Genomic DNA, 11,151 nt, shown 5'->3' with positions numbered 1-11,151 from the left:
GGAGGAGAGCTGTCGGAGAATGTTGTGTGGATGGTGGAGTAGAACTGTTGGAGAATGTAGTGTGGATGGTGGAGGAGAGCTGTTGGAGAATGTAGTGTGGATGGTGGAGTAGAACTGTTGGAGAATGTAGTGTGGATGGTGGAGGAGATCTGTCGGAGAATGTAGTGTGGATGGTGGAGGAGAGCTGTCGGAGAATGTAGTGTGGATGATGGAGGAGATCTGTCGGAGAATGTAGTGTGGATGGTGGGAGGAGATCTGTCGGAGAATGTTGTGTGGATGGTGGAGTAGAACTGTTGGAGAATGTAGTGTGGATGGTGGAGGAGAGCTGTCGGAGAATGTAGTGTGGATGGTGGAGGAGAGCTGTCGGAGAATGTTGTGTGGATGGTGGAGTAGAACTGTTGGAGAATGTAGTGTGGATGGTGGAGGAGAGCTGTCGGAGAATGTAGTGTGGATGGTGGAGGAGAGATAACGGAGAATGTAGTGTGGATGGTGGGAGGAGATCTGTCGGAGAATGTAGTGTGGATGGTGGAGGAGAGCTGTCAGAGAATGTAGTGTGGATGGTGGAGGAGAGCCGTCAGAGAATGTAGTGTGGATGGTGGGGGGAGAGCTGTCAGAGAATGTAGTGTGGATGGTGGGAGGAGAGCTGTGAGAGAATGTAGTGTGGATGGTGGAGGAGAGCCGTCAGAGAATGTAGTGTGGATGGTGGAGGAGAGCCGTCAGAGAATGTAGTGTGGATGGTGGAGGAGAGCCTTCAGAGAATGTAGTGTGGATGGTGGAGGAGAGCTGTAGGAGAATGTAGTATGGATGGTGGGAGGAGAGCTGTAGGAGAATGTAGTGTGGATGGTGCACAATGAAGGAAGAGATGGTGGCACTTTCAGCATAAAAATCTGTGTCTTTATTGAATATCCATTAAAAGCAGGGACAAGATATGCATATGCATCTCTAGGAAAGTCAGCAGATGCGTTCCACACTCCTGTGCTTAATCATAGTGTGGCTGCTGAAAGGTGAGCTGTCAGAGAATGTAGTGTGGATGGTGGGAGGAGAGCTGTCAGAGAATGTGCAGATCAGTGTACAATTTCAGCATCTGTCGAGATGAAGTCTTGTTCATGCACAGGAGTGATGCCAATTGGACCCGGCCAATCAAAACAGCTGATGGTTGGCATCCAGAAGAAGACTGGCCAAAGATCAAAACCTGGAAAAAAGACCAACCAATGATTGAAACCTAGAAGAAGACCAATCTAAGATTGGAACACTGTTCCTTTGGCTTTTTTTAAACGCTTACTTGAAGAGAAAGAGGACCGGACCAAAATTGAAACCCAGATCCCGGCAGAAGACCAGACAAAGATTGAAACCTGGAAGACGGCCCAGTGATTGAAACCCTGAAGAAGATTGGAGAAAGGTCAGAACCTGGAAGAAGACAAGACGGAGATTCAAACTCAGAAGAAGATTGCCTAAAGATCGAAACCTGGAAAAAAGACCAACCAAAGATAGAAACCGGACCAAAATTGAAACCCAGAAGACTGGCCGAAGATTAGACCCTGGCAGAAGACCAGACAAAGATTGAAACCCGGAAGAAGACAGCCTGCTGATCGAAACCAGGATGGACAAGAGGCATAAGATAAGAAAAGATTTATAAGATAGATAAGAGTTAAGCTAAGATTTATTCTCATTGTAGAAAACAATTTCACAATGAAATTACATGCAAGGTACGAACTTGGAAGAAGACAAGACAGAGATTGAAACCCAGAAGAAGATTGTCCAAATTTGTTTTCTGTTGTAGAAAGGATTTTACAAATATGTTAGGCTGTGTGTTGGCACTCAGATAACAACATTTCATCTAAATGTTTGACTTATCTAAAGCTAATCAATGATTTCAGATTCATCTTCCATTGTTTATTTGTTCTGTTGTGTAATTTTGGAGCAAATGGAGACATCAATGTATGAAACGTAAAACAGAAAAAGATTTACTAAAATCTATTATTTGTCACTGGTACCCTGTGTGTACATATATATACGCACTGAAACCTTGTCAGAGCACTTTCATTTTCCCTTGTATGTAAATAAATTATTTAAATATAACTTAAAATAAAAATGAAATAACAGAATAATATATATACATCAGAAGTATATCATTTAAATCAGTGGTTCTCAACTCCAGTCCTCAGGACCCACCAACAGGCCAGGTTTGCAAGATAGCTGAAATACATCACAGGTGATATCACTTGCTGCTCAGTGATTGCAGTATTCTAGTCTGCAACTCCCCAAGGTAATACTTAAAATCTGACCTGTTGGGTCCCGAGGACTGGAGTTGAGAACCACTGATTTAAATCCTAAGCAATAAAAAAAATTAAGAAAGCAACAACAATTTAATATCTCAAACAGAAAAAAAAGGAGAAAAAAAATAGAAACACACTATTATATTATTTATATACAAGTATATTATATACTGTAAACTACTATACTTGTACATAAACAATATAACATTGTGTTTCTATTTTCTGTTTGTTTTTCATTCTGTACTTTAAAATTGTTGTTCTCCTTCATTTATTTATGTATTTTTTATTGGTTGGGTTTTAAATGATATTTAAGCCAGGTGTGCAATAGAGCTTGCAACATAATTGAAGCATGAGACCATGGGGTAAATGGTAAAATATGTGAATGGCGGTTTTTACATTCTCCACAAGGTGGCGATCTCACTTATAGTACGTGGAACCGCACAGACAGGAAGTGATGTAAGGGTATATAAACAGGAAGTTCGGGGTGAGAGGTGAATTGAGAGAAAGTAAACAGACGTTGCTGGAACCAACAGCAGAGGAGGTAAAAAGATATTTTATATCTTCACCCAGCAACACCCCCCCCCCCATCATGTTCGTCCTCTTCCTCCATAGTCACTGTGACGTCTTTTGTTTCCAACAGATGCCAATACACACAAAGTGATATATCAAACAAATAAAAGAGTATAAACCTAAAATAAAAGGTATTGATCAGAGTTGTACTTTAAAGGGAACTTCTGGTTTATTTTCATGGAGATTAACAAGTCCTGTAATATTGTATAAGAAGTCACCTGAGGGTTCAGAACTCTGGAGGAACTCTGTGCAGACATTCGTCATCCCAGTATAGTCCACATAAATCTATTTTTATCATTTCTCCATAGAAAGGGGCATCTTATGGGATTCTCATGACTACCTCAATGAGGATGGACAAAGATGAAATCCATATGACTGAGAGAATATTAAACCTCACCCTGGAGATCATCTACCTGCTGACCGGAGAGGTGAGGAGGACTATGATCACTTGACATGAGGGGGGTTCTGGGGTATCTTTAGATATAATTGTTTTTGTTGTTTTGCACAGGATTACAAAGTAGTGAAGAAAACATCTTATGAACCGTTGATACCCAGCAGTCGTCTTCCCAGGACATCACCCATCATAGTGCCTCAACCTCACTGCCTGACAAAAGAGGTAACCAGTGCCAAGAAGATTCTAGAAGCCACCAACAAGATGATTGAGCTGCTGACAGGAGAGGTGAGCGGTGCTGGGAATTCTGGGACATTATCCAGTAACAGACAAGGGATGTGTCTGGATGGTGACTGTATCATTGTGTGTGTCAGGTTCCTATAAGGTGTCAGGATGTCACTGTCTATTTCTCCATGGAGGAGTGGGAGTATTTAGAAGGACACAAGGATCTCTACAAGGACGTCATGATGGAGAATCAGCCGCCCATCACATCACCGGGTAAGAGGAGACTTTATTGTAAAGGAGAGAGCAGTACGGAGGGTCCACCTAGATCCCCCATCACCTGATAAACACATAGAAACAATGTATTCAGTCAGTGTGTGTGTTTTCTACAGATGGATCCAGTAATAGGAACCCACCAGAGAGATGTCCCCGTCCTCTGTATTCCTGGGATTCCACACAGGAAGATCACACCGTCCCTCACCATCATCAGGTAGATAAAGACCTAAAAACGTATTCTAAGCTATGAGATAATATTCTTCTATGTATTTTACAAATGTATTCTACCACCTTTTGGGGTTTAGGGTGAAGAACTTAAATACATTAAATTTAAGATTAAAGAGGAAGAAGAAGAGACGTTGGTGAGTGGAGATCAGCAGTCTATGGAGGAAGGGAAGATGATTATGAAAATTAAACAGGAAGAATCTTCTCTACACATAGACATGAGTAAGTAATACATACTAAATGTAGAAACAGTATAACATATGTGTATTTATGGAATTTATTAGTTTAACAAAAGAAGAGGGGGTTCCATTTACATTCTTCAATATGTGATTATGTTCCCAATAAATGAGGGGGAGATACTGTACACCATATGAAAGGTCCATCTCTATTCCTCAATATAACATCATGTTCCCAATAAATGAGGGGGAGATACTGTACACCATATGAAAGGTCCATCTCTATTCCTCAATATAATTTCATGTTCCCAATAAATGAGATGGAGATACTGTACACCATATGAAAGGTCCATCTCCATTCCTCAGTATAATGTCATGTTCCCAACAAATGAGGTGGAGATACTGTACACCATATATAAGGTCCATCTCCATTCCTCAATATAATGTCATGTTCCCAACAAATGAGGGGGAGATACTGTACACCATATGAAAGGTCCATCTCCATTCCTCAATATAATGTCATGTTCCCAACAAATGAGGAGGAGATACTGTACACCATATGAAAGGTCCATCTCTATTCCTCAATATAACATCATGTTCCCAACAAATGAGGTGGAGATACTTTACGCCATATGAAAGGTCCATCTCCATTCCTCAATATAATGTCATGTTCCCAACAATTGAGGAGGAGATACTGTACACCATATGAAAGGTCCATCTCCTTTCCTCAATGTAACGTCATGTTCCCGACAAGTGAGGAGGAGATATTGAACACCGTATGAAAAGTCTATCTCCGTTCCTCAATGTAGTGTCATATTTCCAAGTTTTGATTTGGAAGAAGGTTCACCTCCATTCTTACATTAACAATGTCATTAACGTACAAACACTGTTACCTGGGGAAGTTTGGGTGTATTGTATTCTTAATCTGCCTTGTATTCGTATTTTGGAGTTATAATTGCAACCAATTCCTTGCCTGAGTTCTGAGAAATTGTTAAGTGCTACACCAATATATATGACTAAATTGAAGACGTGAAGAATATTTATAAGACTTGTTAAAAATTTCTTTCCAACAGATGGAAGTTATGTCTGGAATACCTCAGAGAGAAACCTTTTATCAGACTTTTCTCAGGGAGTGAATCCCATTACCCGAAACTTTCATCACACACCTTACCATTTAGAGAGATTAATAGATCCCTCCAATCCTAATAAATCTTCTGATCAATCACATACTGTTACTCCAGATATCCAACTGAGATCTCACACTGCGGAAGGAACAATAGATCCATCTAATTCCAGTTATGGAGATCACATGGGAGAGAGTTCATTGTCAAATTTGCTGAATGGGAACATAGAGCTTGATATACATGAGAAAAGTAACACAGCTGAACGTCCCTATAAATGTTCCGAGTGTGGAAAATGTTTCCTTCAGCATGGACACCTTCTAAGACACAAGCGAATTCACACCGGGGAGCGTCCTTTTTCCTGTTCAGAGTGCGGGAAATGTTTCAGTTGTAAAGGAAAACTTAATCTACACCAGAAAATTCACACAGATGAGCGTTCCTATTCATGCTTGGAGTGCGGGAAGTATTTCACCGAGAAAGGAAACCTTATTGCACACCAGAGAACTCACACAAGTGAACATCCGTTTTCCTGTTCAGGGTGTGGAAAATGTTTTTCTGAGAAAGGAAACCCTAATAGACACCAGAGAATTCACTCTGATGAGCTACCTTTTTCATGCCAAGAGTGCGGGAAAAGTTTCCCCGAGAAAGGAAAACTTATTGTACACCAGAGAAGTCACACGGGCGAGCGTCCGTTTTCCTGCTTAGAGTGTGGAAAGTCTTTTACTGAGAAAGGAAAACTTATTGTGCACCAGAGAAGTCACACGGGCGAGCGTCCGTTTTCCTGTTCAGTGTGCGGAAAAGGTTTTACCGAGAAAGGAAAAGTTATTAGACACCAGAAAATTCACACGGGTGAGCGTCCTTTTGCTTGTTTAGAGTGTGGGAAATGTTTCACTGAGAAAGGAAAACTTATCATACACCAGAGAATTCACACTGGTGAGCGTCCGTATGCTTGTTTAGAGTGCGGGAGATGTTTTACTCAGAAGAGTATACTTCTTAGACACCAGACTATTCACACTGGAGAAAATCCATTTTGCTGTTCAGAGTGCGGAAGATGTTTCTCTAGGAAAGGGAGCTTGGTTGGACACCAGAAAATTCACACTCGGGATCGCCCTTTTATATGTTGAGAGTGTGGGAAACCTTTAACAAATACAGATAATCTAATAAGGCACCTGTTCAGTCAGTAGAACAACTGTGTGAATAAAGATACATTTATAGAGAGGAACATCCTTGCAAAAGTTATACTTCAGTTATAGTTGAAGTGTGATGGTCTGTCACTGTGTAAAGATGCACATGGTGTCTGTCTCAGCAGGGAAAGGTTCTGCAATTGATTAAAGTCAGGCCGGTGTGGCCAACAAAAGGGAGTCTTCTCTAGTCAGGGTTTCGCTTCTGTGAAAGTAGTTTAAAGCCTGATGTGGAGAGCACCTGTCCAGGCCTGTCTGGTCTACACAGGCAGTCCACCAAGCCAGACGTCTGAGAGTTGGAGATTGGATAGTGGTAGTCCCCATCTGAACAGAATAGTGTGTCTGAGTCAAGCAACTGGCAGTATGTGAGCAGAGAAGAGTTCCAGTCGGGGACTGATGAAACAGGTCCAGTTGGGAGACTGATGGAACATGTCTAGTTGGCGGAGTGATGGAGCAGGTCCAGTTGAGAGACTAATGGAACAGGTCTAGTCAGGTGGGTGATGGAACAGGTCCAGTTGGGAGAGTGATAGAATAGGTCCAGTTGGGAGACTGATGGAATAGGTCCAGTTGGGAGACTAATGGAACAGATCCAGTTGGGAGACTGATGGAACAGGTCCAGTTGGGAGACTGATGGAACAGATCCAGTTGGGAGACTGATGAAACAGGTCCAGTTGGGAGACCGATGGAACAGATCCAGTTGGGAGACTAATGGAACAGGTCCAGTAGGGAGACTAATGGAACAGATCCAGTTGGGAGACTGAAGGAACAGGTCTAGTTGGGTGAGTGATGGAACAGGTCCAGTTGGGAGACCGATGGAACAGGTCCAGTTGGGAGACCGATGGAACAGGTCCAGTTGGGAGACTAATGGAACAGATCCAGTTGGGAGACTGAAGGAACAGGTCTAGTTGGGTGAGTGATGGAACAGGTCCAGTTGGGAGACTGATGGAACATGTCCAGTTGGAAGACTAATGGAACAGGTCCAGTTGGGAGACTGATGGAACATGTCCAGTTGGGAGACTGATGGAACATGTCCAGATGGGAGACTGATGGAACAAGTCCAGTTGAGAGACTGATGGAACAGGTGAAGTGGGGCGAGTGATGTAAGAGGTCCAGTTGGGAGACTGATGGAACAGGTCTAGTTGGGTGAGTGATGGAACAGGTCCAGTTGGGAGACTGATGGAACAGGTCCAGGTGGGAGACTGATGGAACAGGTCCAGTCGGGTGAGTGATGGAACAGGTCCAGTTGGGAGACTGATGGAACAGGTCCAGTCGGGTGAGTGATGGAACATGTCCAGTTGGGAGACTGATGGAACGGGTCTAGTTGGGTGAGTGATGTAACAGGTCCAGTTGGGAGACTGATGGAACAGGTCCAGTCGGGAGACTGATGGAACGGGTCCAGTCGAGCGCCTGATGGAACAGGTCAATTCGGGTGTTGAGAAAATGGGGCAACTCTATCTTAAGGAAGCATAGACAGAGCTGTACAACAACTAGCCAGGAGTCTGAAATAGATTTGCATTTATTGTTGTGCTAAACAACCCCTGCATGGACAGAACACTGTATCAATGATGTGTGGATGAATAAAGCCCTAAAACAGACTTTGCTAAGTGGACTAAATCCTTGTAAAACTCTTCATTTTTTTCAATTCTACATTTTTTTAAGAGTTTTATAGAGCAGGGGTCTCCAAACTTTCTAAACAAAGGGCCAGTTTACTGCCCCTTAGACTTAAGGGGGGAGGGGGGCTGGGCTGTGGCCGGTGGGAGTAGAAAATGGTGTCAGTGGAAAGAATACTGCTCCATCAATGGTGCCCGTGAGAAGAGTAGTGTCTAATCTTTGGTGTCAGTGGGAGGTATAGTTCCTCATTATTGGTGTCAGTGTGAGAAATTGTGTCCCAAGGGCCAGATAAAGGCAAGCAGCCCCCGAGCCGCAGTTTGGAGACCAATGTTATAGAGTATGACAATACAAAAAACAAAATGATAAAATCAGCAAATCCCAGGTACAGACATTCAGCCAAGTATGTTTTGTAAAGAAAAAAAAGAAAACATTAGAGGACAAATCTTGGGAAAGTGCCATGAGTTGGGGAGATGAGTCATCGGTAGCACGTTCCATAAGTCAATACGAGGGTGTTCTCATAGCAGAAATAAAGTATTCCCATAAACCTTCACCACATCAGACTGGGTAAGGTCGAAGGGTATGTGGGACACAAAACCCAATAGCCATGTAACATGTTATATTTGAAACAAAACTACTCCTGGGGTAAGAAGACAGGAAAAAGCAAATAAAAGAAAAAACCTCATCAAATCCCACTGGTCAACAGCGGGAGAGATGGTGGCTGATAAGGGCAAAGAAAAAATAAACCCTTAAAGTCCTCTGCCAGAGTCTAAATCAGGGGTCTCCAAATTTCTAAGCAAAGGGACAGTTAATTGTCCTTCAAATTTTAGGGAGGCTGGACTATGGCCAGTGGGAGAAGAAAATGTCATGGTGTCAGTGAGAGGAATAGTGCTCCATCATTGGTATTGTTAGAAGGAATAGTGCCACATCATTGCTATCAGTAGGAGGACGAGTGCCCCATCATTGGTATCAGTGGGAGGCATAGTCCTCTATCATTGGTATCAGTGGGAGGAATAGTGCCCCATCATTGGTATCAGTGGGAGGCATAGTTCTCTATTATTGGTATCAGTGGGAGGAATAGTGCCCCATCATTAGCATCAGTGGGAGGAATAGTGCTCTATAGTAGGTATCAGTGGGAGGCATAGTGCCCCATCATTGGTGTCAGTGGGAGGAATAGTGTCCCATCATTGGTGTCAGTGGGAGGAATAGTGTCCCATCATTGGTGTCAGTGGGAAGAATAGTGTCCCATCATTGGTGTCAGTGGGCGGAATAGTGTCCCTTCATTGGTATCAGTGGGACTAATAGAGCCTCATTATTGGTATCTATGGTAAGATTAGTGCCCTACCGTTGGTGTCAGTGGGAGGAATATTGCACCATTGTCAGGGAAAGTGGGGAGAATAGTGCTTCATCATTGATGTCAGTGGATACCCTACATGTCAAACCTTAATTATGCCGTGAATGGCGACAAACTTCAGTACCCTATATTTTTTATAGGCAACGCTTTAAAAGCCCCTGATAGGTCATCAGTTTAGCGTTACAGAGGAGGTCTGGTGGTAGAAATATTGCTCATTCCGGCATGTGCAGCGATATGTAACGTGTATTGCAATCAATATTTTCAGGAGTAGGCACCTGCATGCGCACGTTTACGTTTGTATGTGCGTATACAGTTAGGCCCATGTATATTTGGACACAGGCACAATTTTAGTTTTTTTTCAGGTATTTACCAAAACATATTCAATCTATAGTTATATAATGGATATGGGCTGAAAGTGCACACTCTCAGGTTTAATTTGAGGGTATGTACATCCAAATCGGGGGAAGGATTTAGGAATTACAGCTCTTATGAATAGCCACCCCCCCCCTTTTTCAAGGGACCAAAAGTAATTGGACAATTTAATCAAAAGCGGTTTCATGGCCAGTTGTGGTCTACTCCTTCATTATTTCTTCACCAATTAAGCAGGTAAAAGGTCTGGAGTTAATTCTAAGTGTGGTATTTGTGTTTGGAATCTATTGCTGTGAACCTACATCATGCGTTCAAAGGAGCAGTCCATGCAAGTGAAACAGGCCATTGTAAGGCTTCAAAAATTAAACAAATCCATCAGAGAGATAGCAGCAACATTAGGAGTGGCCAAATCAACAGTTTAGTACATTCTGAGGAAAGAATGCACTGGTGAGCTAAGCAACATAAAAAGGCCTTGACGTCCACGGAAGACAACAGTGGTGGATGATCGCAGGGTCCTCTCTATGGTAAAGAAAAACCCATTCACAACATCCAGACAAGTGAAGAACACTCTCCAGGAGGTGGACGTATCATTGTCAAAGTCTACACTCAAGAGAAGACTTCACGAGAGCAAATACAGAGGGTTCACCACAAGGTGCAAACCATGCATAAGCCTGAAGAATAGAAAAGCCAGATTAGACTTTGCCAAAAAAAAATCTAAAAAAGCCAGACCAGTTCTGGAAAAGCATTCTTTGGAAGGATGAAACTAAGATTAATCTGTACAAGAATGACGGGAAGAAAAAAGTGTGGAGCAGGCTTGAAAACAGCTCATGATCCAAAGCACACAACGTCCTCTGTAAAACATGGTGGAGCTTGCAGTGTGATGTGTGATGGCATGGGCATGCATGGCTTCCAGTGGCACTGGTGTTTATTGATGATGTGACAGAAGACAGAAGCAGCCCGATGAATTCTGCAGTGTTTAGAGATATACTGTCAGCCCAGATTCAGCCAAATGCAGCAAAGTTGATTGGACGGCACTTCTCAGTACAGCTGGACAATGATCCAAAACACACTGCAAAAGCAACCCAGGAGCTTTTGAAGGAAAAGAAGTGGAATATTCTGAAATGGTTGAGTCAATCACCTGATTTCAACCCCATTGAGCATTTATTTCACTTGCTGAAGGCAAAACTAAAGGCAGAAAGACCCACAAACAAAGAACAATTGAAGACAGCTGCAGTTAGAGCCCGGCAAAGCATCAGAAAGGAGAAAACCCAGTCTTTGGTAATGAACATTTTATTTATGTCGGCACTTCAAATTAATTTGGATTGTTTGGTTTTAATTTTATTCTGGTGGCATACAGAGCCAAAAGTATGAAAACTTTGCCT

The 11,151-nt window shown here is 42.6% G+C and overlaps 1 protein-coding gene across 1 annotated transcript in view; it reads left to right on the top strand.

Moving 5' to 3' along the window:
• Window positions 1–11,151, top strand: part of LOC141106762 (uncharacterized) — a 107,492-nt gene that overhangs the window by 89,042 nt on the left and 7,299 nt on the right. The window contains 7 exon segments of the mRNA XM_073597689.1: window positions 2,738–2,817; window positions 3,155–3,274; window positions 3,355–3,525; window positions 3,612–3,735; window positions 3,852–3,949; window positions 4,041–4,182; window positions 5,210–6,376. Coding sequence (XP_073453790.1) covers window positions 2,738–2,817; window positions 3,155–3,274; window positions 3,355–3,525; window positions 3,612–3,735; window positions 3,852–3,949; window positions 4,041–4,182; window positions 5,210–6,376 — 1,902 coding nt within the window.

The sequence above is a fragment of the Aquarana catesbeiana genome, linkage group LG08 (genome assembly GCF_042186555.1).
Source record: "Aquarana catesbeiana isolate 2022-GZ linkage group LG08, ASM4218655v1, whole genome shotgun sequence".
Lineage (NCBI taxonomy): Eukaryota > Metazoa > Chordata > Amphibia > Anura > Ranidae > Aquarana > Aquarana catesbeiana.
This window is presented reverse-complemented; position numbering and strand designations above follow the sequence as displayed.